The 22,708-nt window shown below is 37.3% G+C and overlaps 1 protein-coding gene across 1 annotated transcript in view; it reads left to right on the forward strand.

Moving 5' to 3' along the window:
- GPBP1 (GC-rich promoter binding protein 1) overlaps window positions 1-22,708 on the forward strand; it is a 75,319-nt gene that overhangs the window by 33,173 nt on the left and 19,438 nt on the right. Inside the window, exons 3-7 of the mRNA XM_017548698.1 lie at window positions 1,048-1,167; window positions 10,994-11,117; window positions 11,246-11,469; window positions 15,514-15,580; window positions 16,626-16,685. Of these exons, the coding sequence (XP_017404187.1) occupies window positions 1,105-1,167; window positions 10,994-11,117; window positions 11,246-11,469; window positions 15,514-15,580; window positions 16,626-16,685 (538 nt within the window). The 5' untranslated portion in view covers window positions 1,048-1,104. The remainder of the gene's footprint in view (window positions 1-1,047; window positions 1,168-10,993; window positions 11,118-11,245; window positions 11,470-15,513; window positions 15,581-16,625; window positions 16,686-22,708) is intronic.

A 22,708-nucleotide genomic window follows, 5' to 3' on the forward strand; every position in this document is an offset into this window, starting at 1 on the left:
TTTTTTGGAGACGGTGTTTTGCTCTTGTTGCCCAGGCTGGGGTGTAGTGGCGGAATCTTGGCTCATTGTAACCTCTGTCTCCCAGGTTCAAATGATTTCCTGCCTCAGCCTCCTGAGTAGCTGGGGTTACAGGCACATGCCACCATGCCCAGCTAATTTTTTTTTTTGAATTTTTAGTAGAGACAGGATTTCACTATGTTGGCCAGGCTGGTCTCCAACTCCTGACCTCAAATGATCTGCCCACTTTGGCCTTCCAAAGTAGTAGATTACAGGCATGCGTGAGCCACTGTGCCCAGCCTGTGTCTTCCTTTTAAAACATAACCACCATACCATTATTACATCTAAAGTGACTGTTCCTTAGAACCATTTAGTAATATCCAGCTTATGTTCAAATTTCATAATTTTCTTTTCTTTTTTATAAGGTTGGCTTGTTCACATAAAGGATTCATATTCATACTAGGTCTGGGATGTATTTAGTTCATCTGCACACTAAAAGCCACTATTTGTTGTAGAAACCAGCTCATTTAACTTTTAGATTACCCCATGACCTGGATTTGGTGTATTACTTCCCCTAGATGTTTTTTGACTTGTTCCCCATCTTGAATGTCCTGGTAATGAGTAGTTAAATCAGATCAAATTTTGTTTTGGGTAGGCACAAGACTACATCATAGATGGTACTCTGTATTTCATTTTGGGTTATATCAGGAAACACTTGATGTCTACTCATCTCATTTTTTTTTTTTTAAATAAAAATCTATACTGAGGTGTACTTTATGAAAACACCGGTTTTAAGTTTATAATTTGAGGTTTGACAAATGTGTACAGTTGTAATAACCACCACAATCAAGATAATGGTTACCCAGAAAATTCCCTCACTTCTTACAGTCATTCCCCTTCCAAGCTGATCTATTTTCTATCACTATTGTTTTGTCTTTTCTAGATTTTCATTACAAATAGAATCCTATAGTAGTATGATCATTGTAATGTAAAGGCGATAATTTTTGGCCAGGAGCAGCAGGTCTAATTCCTTCCATTTTTATGTGACAGGGACTTGCCATGAGGTGTTGAAGGCTTGTTTCACTGAGTTGGAGAGACTGGACCTAAATGGCGCAGCATGACTTTGCTCCAGCCTGGCTTAATTTCCCTACTCCACCATCATCAACAAAGGTACTCTTTTTGCATCTCTCTTTTTGTCTTTCTGTCTGCTTCTCTATACAAATGTAATTAAGTCGCGGAGGAGTAATAATATCTTTGCAGAGAAGTACTTTTTATGGCCAGGTGTGGTGGCTCATGCCTGTAATTCTAGCACTTTGGGAGGCCAAGGCAGGCAGATCATCTGAGGTCAGGACTTCCAGACCAGCCTGACCAACATGGAAAAATCCCATCTCTACTGAAAATACAAAATTAGCTGGGTATGGTAGCACATGCCTATAATCCCAGCTACTCAGGAGGCCGAGGCAGGAGAATTGCTTGAACCCGGGAGGTGGAGGTTGCGGTGAGCTGAGATTACGCCATTGCACTCCAGCCTGGGCAACAAGAGCAAAACTCCATCTCAAACAAAAACAAAAAAACCCCAACGTTTATATTACCATCTAAGTTATTTAATTTGTTGGTTTTATTAAATTTTTTTTTTCTTTTGAGGTGGAGCTTTGCACAATCTCAGCTCACTGCAGCCTACACCTGCTGGGTTCAAGTGATTGATATGCCTCAGCCTCCCGAGTAGCTGGGATTAATAGGTGTGGGCCACCATGCCTGACTAATTTTTGTATATTTATTAATAGTAGAGGTGAGGCTTTGCTGTGTTGGCTAGGTTGGTCTTGAACTCATGATGTCAAGTGATTTGCCCAAGTTGTGGGATTACAGGCTTGCGCCACCATGCCCAGCTCGTTCTATTAGTTAAAAAGGCAGTTTTTTTTTGTTTGTTTGTTTTTATTATACCATCAGTGTACTAAGCCATTTATTTCAAAGTTGTCTTTGGTAGTAATCAGACTTTCACAGATTTTAGTTTATAACAGTCACATACTTTGAACAGAGCATCTTACCTTTTTCTATACTGTTTTTTACTCTTATATGGATTGCCTTGTAAATAATGATAACATACATGGTGTATTTCAGTTCACAGAGTGCTTTGCTGAACATTGACTAATTTGTTCATAATTCCATGAATGTGGTGATTTAGAATTATTCTTAGTTCTTGCTGTACGCATTTTAAATATTGACCTCCTTTATGATGAAAAGTGAAATGATTGAGGTGCAGAGTATAAAAGGTTTGTGCACAGTCACTTTGGGATGAGGGTGATTTATCTGAGTTCTCTGTCTTTCCTCATCTTTCTGTAAAGCTGTTTGCCTCGTTTGGTATCAAACCTGTTAGTCTCCATTAATTCCCACCTGATTGCTCTATTGTTTTCATTAATGCTTGGGGGCTTAAATTGATCTGTGCTGTGATCCACTTTAGTTATGGCAGGAGAGATTTTTGGGCCCAGTCTCCTGAGGTTGGTTCTGACCCTAGTGGGGCTCTTCTTAAGTATCTCTTTGCTAGGTTCATTCAGAACTAGCTGGCCTGTTATTCAGCTTACTGCTTTTCATGGAGAGAAGCTACCTGCCTCTTATTTTCTTAATACCAGTATCTCTGTTGTTTTTCAGAGGGCTCTTAGTCTTTGAATAAAGCTAGTTCCTTTGAGAGACTGCTTCTCACTCTTGACAAAATCTTTGAGTCACTACTCCATGCAGTAGGTGACACAACAGCCTGAGTCTTCTTGGTTTGTTAAAGTGCCAAACTACTGCCTTATTAGATAGCTGGAGCAAGAGCATTGGGGTCCTCAGTGTTCTTGTGCTCATGAACCTGGGGTAGAGCCTTCATTCTATGAGTGGGGTTTGGGTAAAATAAAGGAGCCCTAGATTTCTTGACTGTAGTTATCAGGAATGTAACTTCAGTTGGAATTGGAGAGGGTGAGAAATGTTGGCAGCCTGCCTCTTCTAGTAAGGGGTACCCTTGTTTAGGGGGTTGAGGGGAGGGAAACCTGTCTCCTTGATCACAGCTGCCGAGATTAGATGGGGGAAGGGGTAGTAGAAATGGGCTTTTTTGATAGATTTTATGCCACTAGTGATTTCTTTATTGTACCTGAGCAAGTCAACGAGTACACCACACTCAGAGATTGAATTATGAGTCCTTTATTATGCCAGCAACCAAGAGGTGGCTAACGCCCAAAATTCTCTTGGCCCCTAAGAAAAAGTTAGGTGGTCTTTCATACCCTAGTTAAAGGGAAGAGGAAACCCAGCTGAAGCAAATTTTTCACAAAAGCAGAATAAGCAAAAAGTCCAAAGATAAACTAGTACATGAGAAATAAAACAGTGCCAGATGCAAGGGGTAAAGTTGTCAAAAGACATGCAACTTACAGATAATGGGGGCTCTGGGCACTCGACAGCACCTGCATTCCCAGGCTCTGTTGGTAACTTGGCCTTTTATCAACAAATGCATTCCTGGAGGTGCCCGGTGTCAGCCTGCCCTAGCTATGTATTATAGTTACATACTTAATGGTGGGAAAATAACTAAAGTGAAGAAGCTAAGATGGAATCTGTCCGGCTCAAGAAGTTAACATAAAGCCTGAACAGCTTTTAGTCTGAGTTAGTTTTAGCTGGCAAAAAAGCAGGTTATCACTTTTTTTTTCCTTGGAAATGGAGGCTTGCTCTTGTCGCGCAGGCTGGAGTGCAATGGTGAGATCTCGGCTCACTGCAGCCTCCACCTTCCAGGTGGAAGTGATTGTCCTGCCTTAGCCTTCTGAGTAGCTAAGATTACAGATGCCCACCACCACGCCTAGCTAATTTTTATATTTTTAGAGAGGAGGTTTTACCATGTTGTCCAGGCTGATCTGGATGGAACTCCTGACCTCAGGTGACCCGACCTGCCTACTTTGGCTTCCAGAAGTGCTGAGATGACAGATGTGAGTTAATAGTCTGATTGCAAAGTGGAAAATAGTGGCATATTCTGATAAAAAGTCATAACTTTTTGATTAAATCATTTTGTTAGTGGGGGAACTTTATGATGGGCCTGCCTTCCACCACTATCTAGTGTGTAGACGTAAAACACCTACAGGTGGTCAGAGATCCACCTGTGACTGTCTAAATATTTGCCTCTATATAATGAGACAACAAGAATACAAACAGCCAGTATAATAAAAACTATTTTCAAAAATAGCATTAATTTTCTTGGGCCAGATATGATGGCTCACACCTATAATCCCAGCACTTTGGGAGGCTGAGGCCGGAATCTCTTGAGGCCAGGAGTTTGAGAGCAGCCAGGGCAATATGGTGAAACCCTGCCTCTCTACAAAAGTAAATAACTAAATAAAATAAATAAAAATAAATGAAAATTTTCACACAGATTGAGTTTATTAAAGATTATCTTTCTTATAAATACTAGTTAACTTATCACTTATGAAATTTTTTTATAGTAATTTATACTTTTGGTTCAGTCATGATGGAAGGTAATTTCTGTAGGTGTTTTGGCTTTTCTAGACTATAAGACCTATGCAAAAGGAAAAAAAAAAAACCACCAAAAACTGTTTTTCTTCTCTACTCTCAACACAGAACATATCTGTGACCAAATATTTTGGAGTTCCTCCCCACCCAAAGCAGTAGCAGACATTACCTGGGTATCCTATATTTCAGTTCTGACTGACACTGTCTGCTTGGCATAGTGTCAGATCCCACAGTCCCACAAAGACTGCCTTCACTTCAGATGCTAATAGCCAGCCCCAGTCACCACTACTTCTCACTGGTTTCAAACCAGGGTTTCTGCAACCACCGCATTGGGTCTGAACAATTTGCTAGGGTGGCTCAAAGAATTCAGGGAAACAACTTTTGCTGGTTTATTATAAAGAATACAGGTGAATAGATTGATATGGTAAGGTATTGGGTGACAGGAGGTGGTGTGTGGATCGTCCTTGCTCTGTCTGGGTGTACCACCCTCCCAGTACATCATGTGTTCAGCAGTTGGTCTGTGGTTGGGGCTGAAAGTTTATACCCTCTGATCCCTTGATTTTTCCTGTTACTGCTCTATGCTGAGAATATCAGGGGCCCCAGTCTAAGTGACCATTAACATAAACTTGAGTTATGACAGGGACTTGATAACTTGGTTTTAGCTCAAGTGATCTGCCTGCCTCTTCCTCCCAGAGTGCTGGGTTAACAGGTGTGAGCCATGGTGCCTGGCCCAGAAACAATTATAATTTGGAGTATTTTTCCCCAATAAGGACTTACCAGGTCCTAATGAATTTTGGCCATGTGTTGAAAAGATATATTGAAATGACAAAATTCTTTGATAGAATAGAATTTTAGGGTTTGAAGATGGATCTTAGCAATCATCGAAACCTTCTTATTTTATGCAGATTTTGGAAGGTTAGCTAACTCAATTGACTGTCTTCACATAGCTGATTAGTGTGAACCTAGATTCGAATCCAGAATGCATCTGCTATTCTGTGATCTTTCCATAGGACTCATTTTGGAACTCTGTAAAATAAGTAAAAATTCATTGACTGTATGTAAAAAAAAAAAGGGACTTCAGACCAGGTGTGGTGGCTCACACCTGTAATCTCGGCACTTAGGGAGGCCAAGGTGGGTGGATCACCTGAGGTCAGGAGTTCGAGACCAGCCTTGCCAACATGGAGAAACACTGTCTCTACTAAAAATGCAAAATTAGCCAGATGTCGTGGTGTGTGCCTGTAATCCTAGTTACTCGGAAGGCTGAGGCAGGAGAATCACTTGAATCTAGGAGGCTGAGGTTACGGTAAGCTGAGATTGTGCCATTGCACTCCAGCTTGGGCAACAACAAGAGTGAGATTCTGTCTCAAAAAAAAAAAAAAAAAAAAAAAAAAAAATCTGGAAAGATAAATTAAACATTAAAAAAATTGTAAATATTTCTTGTCTTCATTTAAATGTTAACTTGAGGTTAAGATTAGTAATTTTAAAAATAAAAAAAAAAAATAGAGATAGTTTCACTATCTTGCCCAGGCTGGTCTCGAATTCCTGAGCTCAGGAGATCATTCTGCCTTAGCCTCCCAAAGTGTTGAGATTACAGATGTGAGCCATTGAGTCTGACTGATAATTGTTAATGTGCATTGAACTTCTTAGTGCTTTTTGGAACCTGACTCTTAATTTGTATAGTTCCTCATAATGATGATGGTTTTGATTCTTAGAATTTGGAACTGCCAATTCTAAATTCTGAATTTTTCTAATTGAAAATTATCTTTAGAAAATAGTTGACAATTCCAACTCTTTTATCTTTTTTTTTTTGAGATGGAGTCTTGCTCTGTCACGTAGGCTGGAATGCAGGGGCCTGATCCTGGCTCACTGCAACCTCTACCTCCTGGCTTCAAACAACTTTCCTGCCTCAGCCTTCGGAGTAGCTAGGATTTCAGGTGCCCGCCATCACACGCAGCTGATTTTTGTATTTTGTATTTTTGGTAGAGGTGCTGTTTCACCATGTTGGCTGGTCTTGAACTCCTGACCTAAGGTTATTGACCTGCCTCGGCCCCCCAAAGTGCTAGGATTATGGGCATGAGCCATTGTGCCTGGCCCAATTTAAACTCTTAACTAGCAATATTTGAGATTTGTTTCTTTGCCCAGAGTGGTTTTGACAAACACGTACCTTCTAGTGATACTTTTATTATACCCTCTCATCTTATTCTTTCCTCTTTCAGAATCATTGTTTATGAATTTTATTTGTAATTAACCTCATTTTCTGCCATAGACTTGTTTACCCACATCATTTCTCTTTAATCTTGGCCTGAGTAACTGGAACAGACATTAATCACTATTGCATTCTCTATTTAAAGTAAATGGCAGTATTTATTTTTTGTTTGAAAAGATGACATGAAGACTTGAATTAAGGCTAAAAATGTTTTCAGAACTGTACGGCAGTAGTTTTGAGATTTGTGGAACTTTAGCCCCATCATCTGGTAAAATTTTGAACTGCATGGGGCTGATTATAAATCTTTGATTTAGAGCAGTGACTTTTAAACTGTTGTGACCTGTAGTGAGAAGGATATTTTACACAATACAAATTTCATATACCTCTGGTGCACTAATGTTTTCGTCTGTGGTTTTCTGTTTTTCTATTCCATTAAAAAAATGCCAGTTGTGACTGATCTCATAATTTGTTAATAAGTCCTGACCAGCAGTTTGAAAGTATTGCTGAAAAAATATTGAACGAAAGCAGTTACAGATACTGGAAAATTTAGATAAGTAGCAAATTCCATTTGTTATGCTAGGAAGGATGACAAAATAAACCCTGTAAACAGGATGTTGTATTTTCGTAATTATTTGATGAAAGATTTCAGGGGTGTGTTATTAAAAGGGTAGATGAATGGTATGAAATAGAAATTTAGAGAATTTTTTTCTTTTTAAACAGAGCAACAGAACAAAATAAAAAATGTATTATGGTGAAACTTTACTATGATGAATGCATTTTCATATTTGCATTCACTAATCTGTAGTTATCTCTGTAACTAGTGTATAGTAGCAGCATTTTTTATTTTATGGCAGTAAAAACATTTTGAATTTTATTTTTAATTTTTTTAATTTTTAAAATTTTTTCAATTTGATTTTTTTCATTTAATTTTTATTTTTGTAGAAACAGGTTCTCACTGTGTTGCCCAGGCTGGGATTATAGCCTTGAGACACTGCACCTGGCCTTAAAACTATTTTTAAAAACAGTTCAGAGAGAGAGACAACGTAAGAGGGAAGATGGTCTCTGCCTTACTTGTTGTAATAAAACACTATATAAAGGTAACAAAAATCTTAACATGGTAGACACTCTTATCTCCCTCTACCCCACCATTTACGGGTGGGGGAACTCAGGTTGAGCGATTAGGAAATTTGCTGAGAAGTACTGGAGCTGGAATAGGAAGCCGAATGTATCACACTTGAAAATTCATCAGTTTGTTAACTTTCTTTTCTTGATTATTAGGATAGTAGACTAGGTTTCAGAAGTGAAATGTTAGGATGCTTTTATGCAAATGCCAGAATATGTTTTTATCCTAGTTTGGATAAACAAATGAAATAGCAGTTTTTTTTTTTCCCCCTTTTCTTCAAGAATACCATCTCTAGTGTCTTTCTATAGCTGGTCATAGGGAATTCATCTCTTTTCAGTGGCTGTATGAACTATTGAGTGGATTTACATGAATTATATAATTATTACCTATTAATGGACTCAGCTGTAGAAATACCTTGAATTTAATGGTATATTCTTGAATATAATGGTAAAGTAAATATCTAGCAGCAGAATTGCTGGGTCAGAATGTTTGTACATTTTGGTAGGTAATGCCCAGTTACTCTCCAAAAAGTTTGAATCTACTTAAAATCCCATTACAATTTTGTTTTTTTCATCTCAGCAACCCTGGATGTTTTCATTTTTACATTTTTGTGAAATTAGATGAATGATGGTATTTCGTTTTGATTTGCATCACTAATGAATTACGATTGAGCATGTTTTTGTGTTAGAAACTTTTTCAGAATTACTTGTTAATGTAATCTGTTTCTTTTCTCTTGTTTTCTTTTTTCTTTCTCTTTCCTTTTTTCTTTTTCCTTTTTCCTTTCCTGAGACGGAGTCTCCTTCCGTCGACAGGCTGGAGTGCAGTGGAGCAATCTTGGCTCACTGCAACCTCTGCTTCCTGAGTTCAAGTGATTCTCCTGCCTCAGCCTCCTGAGTAGCTGGGACTGTAAGCGCACGCCACCGTACTTGGCTGATTTTTGTATTTTTAGTAGAGATGGGGTTTCACCATGTTGGCCAGGATGATCTCTCTCTCCTGACCTTGTGATCTGCCTGCCTTGGCCTCCAAAGTGCTGGGATTACAGGCATGAGCCACCATGCCCGGCCCATGATGTAGTCTATTTCATAGTGATTTATAGCTCCTTTCATATTAGGGGGTATGTTTAACATTTATATTTTTTATTTAAATTTTTTTTGTATGGCACCCTAGAACTGAGCAGATGCTATTTATATTGCAAATATTTCTCTGTCTCTGAGGGGAAAAACATTACCCCCCCAACTCATTCTTTATTTTACCCAGATTTCAGCAGGAGAAATGTCTTTAAGGAAATTAAAAAAAAAATCAAGTTGTAGAAAAATATTCGCAGTATAAATGGCATCTGCTTATTTCTGGGGCTAATACAGAAAAACTTAAAAATACTATATGGTGCTAGAATCCATTGAAATACACGCAAGACTGAAAAAAAAAAAAAAAACTGTAACTATAAAGACTTTAAAGATGACGTAAGTACAGATACACACTTGCATTTCGGTCCCTACTGAGTGAGAGAGAAGTAAGTGTACATAAACGTGTGTGTTTTCTAACCTAGTAATAAATAATTGTCTGGCCCTGGCGTGGTGGCTCACGCCTGTAATCCCAGCACTTTAGGAAACCAAGGTTGGTGATCACTTGAAGTCAGGAGTTCAAGACCAGCCTGGCCAATATGGTATAATCCCATTTTTACTAAAAATACAAAAACTAACTGGATGTGTTGGTGGTGCCTGTAATTCAAGCTACTCCTCAAGGCTAAGGCACAAGAATCACTTGAACCTGGGAGGGGGAGGTTGCAGTGAGCCATGATCGTGCCACTGCACTCCAGCCTGGGTCACAGAGTGAGACTCCATCTCCAAAAAAAAAAAAAAAACAAAAATAAAAAAAAAAAAAAAAAAAAAAAAAAAAAAAAAGAATTATCTGTCTTTTTCAACCATTACTATCATTATATTTTTCCCAATGGGCAAGAGATGCCAACTTTGTTGTAATTTTGCATTTTGATTACAAGAGAACCTGACCATGTTTTCATGTGATTGGTGACGCTTCATATTTTTGAGAAATGCCTTTTTGTATCCTTTACTCATTTTTCCCATTGGGTTGTCTTTATTTGTATTGATTTATAGAGCTCTGTTTTCTTTTCTTTTTGAGACAGTCTCTCTCTGTCACGCCCAGGCTACAGTGCAGTGGTGTGATCTCAGTTCACTGCAGCCTCTGCTTCCTGGGTTCAAGCAAATTCTCCTGCCTCAGCCTTCCGAGCAGCTGGGACAACAGGCGTGTGCCACCACATATGGCTAATTTTAGTACAGACGGGGTTTCCCCATGTTGGCCAGGCTGGTCTTGAACTCCTGACCTCAGGTGAGCTGCCTGCCTTGGCCTCCCAAAGTTCTGGGATTACAGGTGTGTGCCACCGTTCCCGGCCCTTTTCAAACATTTTTTGATAATTTTCATGCATTTTCTTTTTAGATTACAGAGTCCACCTGTTTAAATTCTTAAACTGTTGGGAGTTTTGACATTTTTTGATAATTTTCATGCATTTTCTTTTAGATTACTGAGTCCACCTGTTTAAATTCTTAAACTGTTGGGAGTTTTGATTGTGGCTTTTATCAGATTAATGGATTAATATTGGGGCTAGTGACTTTTATACATTGTTAGAACTTTTCTGTATTTCTAATTTTTTGGAATAGCATTGTACGTTCCTTTATTTTGATACCTTTTTAAATACATTTGGTTTGGGGAAAAGGAATATGGAAATAACTTTAAGGGACTTAAAACTGAAGATTCATTTGACAGTTTATCTCTGATGTAGAAGAGAACTTTGAGCTGTAGTGGAAATGTTTATATCAAGTAGTGTGTGATACACTACATTTAATGTTTTGTTATACAAGAAGCATATCATATTTTAACCTGTTTTCCATTGTAATGGCATTTTAACCTTTATGTTTTTTGGAAAAAAAGATGTTGAACTCTTTCTAAGAACGTGTGCTTGTTTCCATTAGGTAGAAGAGAATGGACCAACGGTGAATCCATCATACACATTTAGAGTTCCCCAATTATCAAATACCTTGAAAATAACTGCAAAATGTTTCTCTTAACCATTTAAAATTCTTGGAAATAAGTGAAATTGGAGTATTACTGGCTTTTAAAGTAATATTTAAGTTTTGTAAATGCTTGCCTGTATTTTTTATAATTTGTTTCAGTCGTCATTGAATTTTGAGAAACATTCTGAAAACTTTGCATGGACAGAGAATCGTTATGATGTGAATCGTCGACGACACAACTCTTCAGATGGTTTTGATTCTGCTATTGGACGTCCTAATGGAGGTAAAATTTGCTAAGGAATGATGTTTATGGCTAACTTTATGACTTTTAAAGAAGATTTTGATGTGATTCACTCCTTAAGCCTAACTCTTTTCTTTGAATTTATATTACTTTACTATTATCAAATAAAGGTAATTTTGGAAGGAAGGAAAAAAATGGATGGCGTACACATGGAAGAAATGGTACGGAAAACATAAATCATCGTGGGGGATACCATGGTGGGAGTTCCCGTTCTCGTAGCAGTATTTTCCATTCTGGAAAAAGCCATGGACTACATGAAAACAACATACCTGACAATGAAACCGGGAGGAAAGAAGACAAGAGAGAACGCAAACAGTTTGAAGCTGAGGATTTTGTAAGTTTGCTGTAACTTTTATACAAATGAAGTTTCTATTTAGTGCTATTATAGCATCAAGGCACTATTATGGTATTTTATTAGTATAGCTCCTTTTCTCCAGGGATCACACTCCCGTAGGTATTTGTCCTATATGTATATTTTTATGTATCTATATGTATGTATGTTTGTATGTTTTTGAGACGGAGTCCTCTCTGTTGCCCAGACTAGAGTGCAATGGCTCATTCTCGGCTCACTGCAACCTCTGCCTCCTGGCTTCCAGTGATCCCCCTGCCTTAGCCCACCAACTAGCTGGGATTACAGGTACCTGCCACGGGGCCCAGCTAAATTTTGTATTTTTGTGGCGACAGGGTTTCACCACGTTAATCAGGCTGGTCTTGAACTCCTGACCTCAGGTGATCCGCCTGCCTAAGCTTCCCAAAGTATTGGGATTATAGTCATGAGCCGCCACGCCTGGCCGTTTGTCCAATATTTAATCCTTGTATTTTGTGAGGGCTTTTTGTTTATTATCCTCCTAACCCCCATTACCCATTTTCTTTATCCCATTCTTTCTTTTTAAGTGTTGTGTTGCTGTTCCAGAGTCTTAACCATGTGGGTTTAAAAAGTTTTTGGTGTATTTATGTTGTGTTACACTTCATAGAAATTTGAACAATTTTTCTTAGAACTAGTAGGTGAGCTTAGTGCTGTATTTTCAAGCGCCCCATATCTCTAAAAAGCTGTCAAGATTTGGAAAGAATATTTTACCAATACATTTTATTTTAGACTGTTGCTTTTAAATAATACTTGGTTATTCGTGTATGACTCTTAAGTACATCCCAAGATTGTTCTCCTTGTCTTTTCAGCTATTTCTTTATTCAGATTTCTTTCTTTCTTTTTTTTTTATGCCCAGGAATGCAAAGAAATTGTTATTCCAGGTCAGATACATTATGAATGTTAAGTCTACTACAAAAAATAAGTATGAAAACAAAGCCTTTTTTTTTTCCTATTCCTAAGTCTCACATATGATTTAGACAGGAAGTGACATTTAATTTAGGACATAATAAGGAGCAAGCTTTTGTTAAGGGAGAGCTCATGCCAAGGTGGGAGCATCCTTGGTTTATCTTATTTTTTTCATGTTTGTGTGTGTGTTGGGGTGGGGGTGCTGGTGGTGGTGGTATTGAGACAGGGCAGGGTCTGTATTCTATTCCTAGGCTGGAGTGCAGTAGCACAGTTATAGCTCACTGTATAGACAAACTTCTGGGCTCAAGCAGTCCTCTTGCCTCAGCCTCTCGAGTAGCTCCCTCTAGGGCTATAGATGCACACCACCACACCCAGCTCACTATGTTGGCCTGGCTGATCGTGAACTTTTGGCCTCAAGCAATCCTCCCACCCCTACTTGCCAAAGGGCTGGGATTATAGGCATGAGCCATCATAATTAGCCAACCTTGTGATGTTTAAGGGATAAAAGTTCGGATAGAGAGATAGGAAAGGATTTAAATTGAATGGAATTTTTGCAGGTCATCAAAGTACAGAATTTTAGTTTCATTACAAGGTTAATGAGGAGCTTGTTTAGAGAGGAGTCGTGATGTGATGTTAGTTTTTACAGTTCTTAGGTCTTGAATGCATTATAGTAGGAAAGGAGGAGAGAATGATTCAGGAAAAAAATATTGGCTTGAACTGGGTAGTTAAGATAAACGAAAATAGATAGTTTTTGGATATGGTTTAGCAGTAGTTTGGATGGAAGGTTTCAGTAAGAGGAAAAATTTGATAGATTGGATTAGGGCAGGAAGTGATAAGGGATAGAAAAATAAAAGATTACTCTTAGGTCCTATTATCAAGTAACTGTGTAAATACTCTGTATTCCCATGTTAGTGATCTGCTTTTTCCAGTCAGTAATCACCATAACATTGAAATTTTACAATACAGTTGACCCTTGGATAATACAAAGGTTAGGGGTAATGATCTCCCCTCGGAGCCTAATCTGCATATTACTTGACTGCCCCCAAAACTTAACTGCTAGTAGCCTACTGCTGACCAAACTCTTGATGGTAATATAAAGTTGATCAGTACATATTTTTTATATGTAATATATACTGTATTTTTACAGTAAGCTAGAGAAAAACATTAAAATCATAAGGAAGAGGAAATTTATTTACTATTGATTAAGTGGAAATGGGTAGTCATAAAGGTTTTAATCCGTGTTTTCATGTTCAGTAGGCTAAGGAGAAAGAGAAGGGGTTGGTCTGGCTGTTTCAGGTGGCACAGATGGAAGAAAATCTAGATATAAGGGGATTTGCACAGTTCAAACCTGTGTTGTTCAAAGGTCAACTGTATAAACAAACTGGGAATGGTAATAGTACTCTCATTATGTTTTGAGGGTTAAATTAGTAACACAATTAAATTAAAACTGTGCGACACATAGTAAGTACTCAGTAAAAACTAATTGCTGCTATTATTTTTTATATCCCACCCGCATTCTCAAGATGTGGTTATCATTATTATAATCCTAGACTTGGCAGAGTATAATTTTTAATAATATACTTTAAAGATGCTGTGCACATGTAACCACCACCAAAATCTTCTGTTTAGTTTGTATCTCTGAAGAAATCATAGGGGTATGCATGTATACTTGCTTTATAATAATCTCAGTACAATGTTACTAATCATTTTTAGGTGATTAAAATATTTATATTAGAATTCATTTTATTTAATATATATTAAGTACCTTCTTTAAATGTGGCAGTTTGTGTGCTAGGAATATGAAAAATACCTGATAGAATACTGGAAAGTCAGGATTTTGGACGATAAATGCATCTAGCAAGATTAGCTTTAGAGTACTCATTCAGTACTCATCTCACTTTTCTTTTTAGTAATCCTGAACATCACTTGTTGAAATACAAATTTGGACTTGGCTTTGATAGTGAGTGTGTTATCTAGTGATGAAAACTTTAAGAACTGGGGGCTGTTCATGCCTGTTATCCCAGCACTTTAGAAGGCTGAGGTGGGGGGTCAAGTGAGGCCATGAATTTGAGACCAGGCTGGGCAACATAGCAAGACCCCACATCTACAGAATTTTCATTAAAAAATTAAAATTCTTATTAGGCCGGGCGTAATGGCTCACTCCTGTAATCTCAGCACTTTGGGAGGCTGAATTAGGTGGATCACTTGAGGCCAGGAATTCGAGATCAGCCTGGCCAATGTGGTAAAAAACCCTGTCTCTACTAAAAATACAAAAGTTAGTTGGGCATGGTGCTGCTCGCCTGTAATCTCAGCTACTTGAGAGGCTGAGACAGGAGAATCGCTTGAACCTGGGAGGTGGAAGTTGTAGTGAGCCGAGATCACATCACTTTACTCCAGCCTGGTTGATAGAGTGAGACTGCATCTCAAAAAAAAAAAAAAAAAAAAAAAATTAAAAAAATTGATCTGATTTTCCTCTTCTCTGATCTCAACCTTATGCTAAGGAGGGATTATTTCTCAGACTGATGCAAAGACCTCCATTCTTTTGAGTGTGTGTGTGTGTGTGTGTGTGTGTGTGTGTGTTTAAATCAAGTTTATTAAGAATGTTAAGGAATAAGACAATGGCTACTCCGTAGACAGAGAAGCCTGTTTTTTAATTCTGACTCATTTCTTAGTTATGGATATGGAAAATATTAAACACTCTAGTTTTCTCTGACCAGCAATGAGTATAGATAGTAACTATTTTAATGGTTAGCAGAGTAAGCTGAGAGTAAGGTTTATGAGTAATTCATCTTTAATACAGACTGAATGTGCTTTATCTGCAATGCTTGGGACCGGAAATGTTGTGGATTTTTGATCTTTTCAGATTTTATATTTAGTAGTTCAGCATTCTTTATCTGAAACTCCAAAATCCAAGTGCTTCAGTAAGTAGGCAGAGCGTCACACTGGTACTCAAAAAGTTTCAGATTTTATAGCTTTTCTGTACTAAGAACCCGTAGCTAAGAGTTGGTCATATTTGATTCATCAGTTACAGCATGTATGGTTTTGAGATTGCTTTTAAAGGATTTATTTTTAAAATGTGAAATGTTTGTTCCAACTTTCTTCCAGCCATCTTTAAATCCTGAATATGAGAGAGAACCAAATCACAATAAATCTTTAGCTGCAGGTGTGTGGGGTAAGTAATTTTTTATCTGTATTTGAGGGGCACAAAATGTTGATATTTATAGATTTCACTTTTTTGTGTTTTTAAAAATAGCAGGCTAGAATAAAACTTTATTTTTAAAATACTTGTATTGGATGTGCTTAGCTACAAAAAAGGTAACATCTTTAAAAAGGAGGTTTGGAATAGAAGAATTTGATTTGAAGCAGTTGCTTTGCACATGTTAGTATCATTAAACATACTCGAATATGACTTTTAAAAAATGATTATAAGTTTTGAGAGCAGCCAGATAATCCTAAAGAAACAAAAACTTAGTTTAAATTAATTTTTAGTTGTTTGAAGTTGAAAACTTTAACTGTCGAAGTACTTTTGATCATAGTGTGAAATGAAGTTAATGTTTTTACCTATGAAAATGGTTATGTGTATATTATAGACTGTTAAAGATAATTGAATAAAATTTGCTTGTGGAGCTAGTTTATATTTGAAATTATTTGCCTCTGATTTTCAAAGCTTAATGAGAGTTCTTCTGGTAATACCCACCCCCCCCATTTAAAAAAAAAAGAGTGCTGACAGTTCAATTTGATAGCATTTTAAAGAAGATTACACTGAACTCATAGTACAATTTAGACAGCTTTTTAAAGATTCAAGTGAAGTTTAAAATAATGGAAAAATTTTTTAATACTAAGATTTGACATCTGAAAAATAAATTTAATTATTTGATACTAAATTCAGAGGTGCTCAATCCATGTTGGAACTTCAACACATATTCATTTGTATTTTTCTATTGAAAATCAACAACTCACTAAAATGAAAGGATTGTGGCTTATGACAGCATACTAGTCGTAACAGTAAAGGCATTATTTTAAACTTTGCCACTTCCTGTGCTATATTGTATGTATGAGGTGAAACTGGGGAATTATTTTGTTTTCTTTTGCTCTCCCTCTTTATTTAAGGGCTTTTTGAGGGTGGGGGTGGGGGTGGTCAGACACTTTTGTTAGAACCATGTGAATGGCATTGTTTTTTCTGTATTGCAAATTAGTATTTCTGCCACTCTCCCCAGGCCTACACGCCCAGACACACACATACCCAACCAAAAAAATCTCCCAAGCTCCTCTCTTAGGTATGTTTCCTTATTATTCAGTTTTTCTGGGAACAACTGATTGCATAAGAATATAGAACCACCTGGAAGGTGTTAAATAGAATCTTTTAAGGAATTAGGAATAATTTGGATTTGATTAGAATGAAAGTAAATTTTAAAAATCAAGAATGCCAGTGAGTGTTTGTCATATAAAACTGTAGATACTATTGGTACTGATCCTGGGTTGATTTAATAATCTTAGAAATGATTTAGAGACAAAGACATATTTGAAAATAAGAATAAAATGTATTAATATAAAGATTTTGGTTCTACTGTTTCAGGGTTGGTCTAAGGATTTTGAGTACTAGTTGAAAAGATGTTCAAAAGGAAGATGTACTCTTTACTGTGTTTAGGTAAACTAAGAAATGTGTTTGCATAAACAAAAAAATAAATGGTTAATTGTGGAATGGTTAATGGTTAAATTCCCAGTACTTCCCGTAGGAATACAATGAAACTCTCATTGTATCACACTTTACTATTCCTCTCTCAGTTTCCCCCCTGGGTTCCCAAGTATTGTTTTCCCTATTGCAACATTTAAAATAGCTATGTTCCTGAGGAAGACAAGAATTTTAGGAAAGACTTCAATAGAACTTTTCTAGTGCTACTTCCCTCCAGGTAAGTAAAAATTTACTAACAAAAATATAATATTTATAAAAAGAAAAAGCAATTTGTCCCAAAAACTATAATTTTGTAGATCAAAAACTGGCAGACTTAAACATGATACCCCAATTTGAGAAATACCCTGTGGGGAAAGTAATTAAGCCATTTATAGTATAGCTACATAAATTGAATTCTGATTAGAACCTAGTTGGGTTTACTGGAAACACCTTCATGTAGCTTATACCTGTGATTTCTATAGTGTTTTTATCCTAACCAGGATCATCTGTTTGATGCGTAAGATTAATGGTTATTAAATAGTCCATCTCCATGCTCTTAATAATTTAAAACAGGAATTCAAGCTGCCATGAGAATTTAATATAATTGTTTGATTGATTAATTTTTTGGGTGAGGAAGAAAGAGTGATGTACATTCAAGTGTTTGTTTACAATTGAGTTGAGTTGCATTAATAATTAGTGGCTACTGATCATGTGTTTTCAGAAGTCCTATAGGCTGTTTTTGTGTTAGTACGTTGGCAACATATTACTGGCAGAGCTTAACATTTACTTACGATATTAAATAATGAGAAATTTTAGTGACTAATAATTAGCATAAGCATGGTCTTCTTCCAGCTCAGCATTTGTATTTTTTTCAGCTCCTTGGTAGTTTGATGAGCATTCTCAATTTTAGCTCATATTTGATAGACTACTTAAGAGCATAAAGGTTCATTGTTCAGAGTTCTTTTGGTTTGTTGAGCATTCTAAATCAAAGCAAATTAGTGACCAGTTAATATAGATGGGTTGTTTTTCTAGAGGATTCTGATGATATTTGCCACAAGCATACAGATTGAGTGAAATGATTGCATTTCGTGAAGTAAATTATGATGAAAGCCAGTGGGGTTGATTTTACTAATAGGAACTTTGGTAAACAGAATTAAGGGAGGGGAAAATTCTTCATTGAGTTTCTTTGACAGTATTCTGTTGATGAATTGCTTTGTTTTTATATTGAAATGACTTCCACTTTTTAAAATATCTTACGAAAACGATGTTTTAAGAAAAGTCATGCAACATGTGTTCAAGGTTGAAAAGAGAAAATTAATAGGATTTGAGTAGACAACTTGATACAACTAGATACAAGTACATTTTATTTGGTCTAAGTTAGAATTGGACATTGTTTATATTTGTGAAGTGCATTTCTTTTTTTTCTTTTTTTTTTTTTTTTGACGGAGTTTCTCTCTTGTTACCAGGCTGGAGTGCAATGGCGCAATCTCGGCTGACCGCAACCTCCGCGTCCTGGGTTCAGGCAATTCTCCTGCCTCAGCCTCCTGAGTAGCTGGGATTACAGGCATGTGCCACCATGCCCAGCTGATTTTTTGTATTTTTAGTAGAGACGGGGTTTCACCATGTTGACCAGGATGGTCTCGATCTCTTGACCTCGTGATCCACCCGCCTCGGCCTCCCAAAGTGCTGGGATTACAGGCGTGAGCCACCGCGCCTGGCCGAAGTGCATTTCTTAAGTGTGTTCTTTATATTAATAATGTTGGGAACCCCCATTAAAGGGAAAATACCATATTGATTGCTATTGATATAAATTATAACAGTGAAACTCATTTGACTAAAACTCATAGTATTATAAACTGAAATAGATTTGCCAATTAAATGAGAACATTAAAAACCATTCAGGTGTGATTGTTCATGCCTGTAATCCCAGCACTTTGGGAGGCCAAGGCGGGAGGATCATCAGAGGTCAGGAGTTCAAGACCAGCCTGGCCAACATAGTAAAACTGGTTTCTACTAAAAATACAAAAATTAGCCGGGCATGGTGGCATATCTGTAATCCCAGCCACTTTGGAGGCTGAGGCATGAGAATTGCTTGAATTGGGGAGGCAGAGGTTGCAGTTGCAGTGAGCTAAGATTGCACCACTGCATTCCAGCCTGGGTGACAAAGCAGCACTTGTGTCCAAAAACAAAAACCCCCACATTAAAAACCAACAAAATTCAAATAGCACCAACCTTTATAAAAATGATCTTAAACAGATTATGTATTTTTTGGTAGTAAAATTAGTGTTCACAATAGCAACTTGTTTAAATTGCTGTGGTATAGATTTGTTGCATTTGGTCTGTGTATACTATTGTCTTAATGTGAGCCAAGTTTTCAAATTATTTGAAAGCTTACTGGGTGCAGTGGCTCATGCCTGTAATCCTAGCATTTTTGGAGCATGGAATGGGAGGATCACTTGAGACTAGGAGCTCAAATAGTAAGACCCTCATCTCTACAAAAATTAAAAAAAAAAAAAAAATTAACTGGCTATGGTTGTGTATGTCTATAGTCCTAGTTAACTTGGGAAGCTCAGCTGGGAGGATTGCTTGACCCCTTGATTTCCAGGTTGCCGTAAGCTATGGTTATGCCGCTGCACTGCATCCTGGGCAACAGAGCAAGACCCTTTCTCCAAAGAAAGAAAAGAGAAAATTTGATTAATTCAGATACTAATTACCCTTCACTTGGCTACATGCTTTTGTTTATACTTTAAATTTGCCTCTTGTGTCAAAATAATAGGAAACTAAATTAGTATCTGGCATCAATGTGATGGTGACTCTTGACGTCACTTGGAGTAGTGCACACTTAAAAGCCTCTTATCCCAACCATTCAGTGTAAGTTTATTAGTATTTTTAGTTGGAATGATAAACATTTTGAAATATCTGGCACAAGAATAATTTCCATTTTCTTCATTAATATAATGGTTAAGAGTATTGAGTTTAGAATCAGATGTGGCCCTAACATTAGATCTTTTGCTTGTTGATTATTTAGATTTTGGGCAGATTTCTTAATCTGAGTGAATTTGCTTATCTGTGAGGTGAGGGTGACCACAGAAATCATAATGAGAAAAGCATTGTTAAGGTTAAATTGTCTACTATGTAAAAATCTTTGGTTATGTCACAGGGGTTTAATAAATATCAGCTAATTATGTTGTTCAAATCCAATAAATGAAAGAGATTCTAGTTGTAGAATTGTTAAAAGGTGAAAAATGGATTTCTAGGTAGTGGGCCAAAGAATGAAGTAGTTAAATGTAGTGATTGAGTTAGAAACTTCATGTATGTAGAAGGTAGCTATATGGAGAGTGTAGTGAAAGAAAAGAGATGAAGAATTGAAATGTTAGCTCTGAATTATCTGTGTGGTCAATTTACTTTGTATTATGTGTGGCACTATTTTGATTCTAATTTGTCTTCCTGAGAATTGGGCCAGTTTCCCATCACCACTGCTGTTATAGAAGAAAACTAATTCTTACATTCATGGCTATGGGGAGAGCATGAATAACAAGACATTAAAGTTATGTTTACTATTTAAAGTCAGTTACAGGGCCAGGAGTGGTGGCTCAGGCCTTGAATCCTGGCCCTTTGGGAGACTGAGGTGGGAAGATAACTTAAAGCCAAGAGTTCGAGACCAGCCGGGGCAGCTAGCAAGACCTTGTTTCTACAAAAATAAAAAGATCAGTTATTGTCAGGCCACAGTTATTTGTGAGGATATAATATTTGCCTTCAGTTGTTCTGAACTTAAATTAGACCATGAGAATACCTGTGTAGGTGAGCTTTAGTATTAAGTACATGAAACTTATAGAAGGAATTCCCTTATTTTCTTATTCTTTTATAAAAGTGTTGAGGTCCTTCATCAATATATAAGTTTTCTCTTTTAAAATAAAAACATTTGGGGTCTTGTTCTTATAGTTAACCAAGTGACAGCAAATATTGGATAATATTTGACTCTGAGACCTTAAATATTTGGCAAGGTTTTTCCAGGAGAATTTGTGGGAAAGTCTATGAATAGATGAGCCAATTTATAAATAATATAAAATGGGTATAAGTGATGCAAATTAAGTCTTGCCTTTTAGTGCTACATCACTTCTTCCATTACTTAGAGATTATTGTTACCATTAAGAACACTTCTTTTTCTTAAATGAGCAGGTTTATGTCAATTATTCAGAGTTGTTTTACAGGACATAGATTGGTTTTTATCATGTCTGTCTTAAGTTTTTCTTATACTTACAGGTCAACCTAAAATTCTTTTTTTCCCCTTGCTGTCTAATTCCAGGTTAAGCAACCTGAAATTCTTGCAAAAGGGCACCTTTAATTTGAATTGTAATTGGAATTCAATGTTAGTGACAGTGTATGGCTTTTCTGTATTTTTTTCTAGTAATTATTTGAATATGAAACATTTCACAGAAAATCTCAGAAAAGAGCTATTGTTTTTCATTTTATAGGTGAAAGATTGATTAACTCATATAAGGTTATACAGCTGATAAGATTGGAGCTAGTATTCAAATTCTGATGAATCCGGTACAAAAGTAGGTATTCTTCTGTGCTGTAATATTTAAATGCGAATTCTTTTTGTTGACTTTGAGGCAGGGTCTTGCTCTGTCCCCCAGGTGGGAGTGCAGTGGTACAATCATGGCTCATTGCAGCTCCAATCTCCTACCTAGGCTCAATCGATCTTCCTGCCTCATTTTAAAATTTTTTGTGGAGATGAGGTCTCATTATGTTGCCCAGCCTAGCTTTGAACTCCTGGGCTCAAGTAATCCATCCTACCTCCAGAAGTGCTGCGATTACAGGTGTGAGCCACCGTGCCTGGCCTATATATGAATATTTTTTTTTTTAGATGGAGTCTTGCACTGTCTTCCAGGCTGCAGTGCAATGACGTGATCTCGGCTCAGTGCAACCTCCACTTACCGGATTCAATCGATTCTCCTGCCTCAGTCGCCCGAGTAGCTGGGATTACAGGTGCCTGCCACCATGACTGAGCAATTTTTTGTATTTTTAGTAGAGATGGGGTTTCGTTATGTTGGCCATGTTGGTCTTGAGCTCGTAATCCGCCCACCTCGGCCTCCTAAAGTGCTGGGATTACAGGCATCAGCCACTGTGCCCGGCCTAATACGAATTCTTAATAAACACAATATTGGCTTATCTCTCCGCTTCCCTTTCAGTCCCTGTCCTCTTTCTTCAGGGACCTTTGTCATCTCTTACTCTGCTACCTACTCTTCTGTGAGTGATTTCTCAGGTTTCACTTTTCTTCTTTATAGGATATTTCGTCATTCTTTGCACTGAAGACCTCATTGAGGAACCAGCCAGAATATTTCTTATTCCTAGGTGTCTAGGAATCCAGTTTTAGGGAAGGTGAAATTTGTACTCACGAACTATATTGAGGCTTAAAGACGAAATACCTACTTGCCTATCTAGTTTCTCTTTTGCTCCCTTGTTTTTGTTTTGAGACAGGGTCCCACTCAGTGGCCCAGACTGGAGTACAGTGGTGCCATCACAGCTCACTGCAGCCTCAACCTCCTGGACTCAAGCAGTCCCCCTATGTCAGCCCCCCCAGTACCTGAGACTGCAGGTACACATCACTATGTCTGGCTAATT

The sequence above is a fragment of the Cebus imitator genome, unplaced genomic scaffold, assembly GCF_001604975.1.
Source record: "Cebus imitator isolate Cc_AM_T3 unplaced genomic scaffold, Cebus_imitator-1.0 Scaffold213, whole genome shotgun sequence".
Taxonomy (NCBI): Eukaryota; Metazoa; Chordata; class Mammalia; order Primates; family Cebidae; genus Cebus; species Cebus imitator.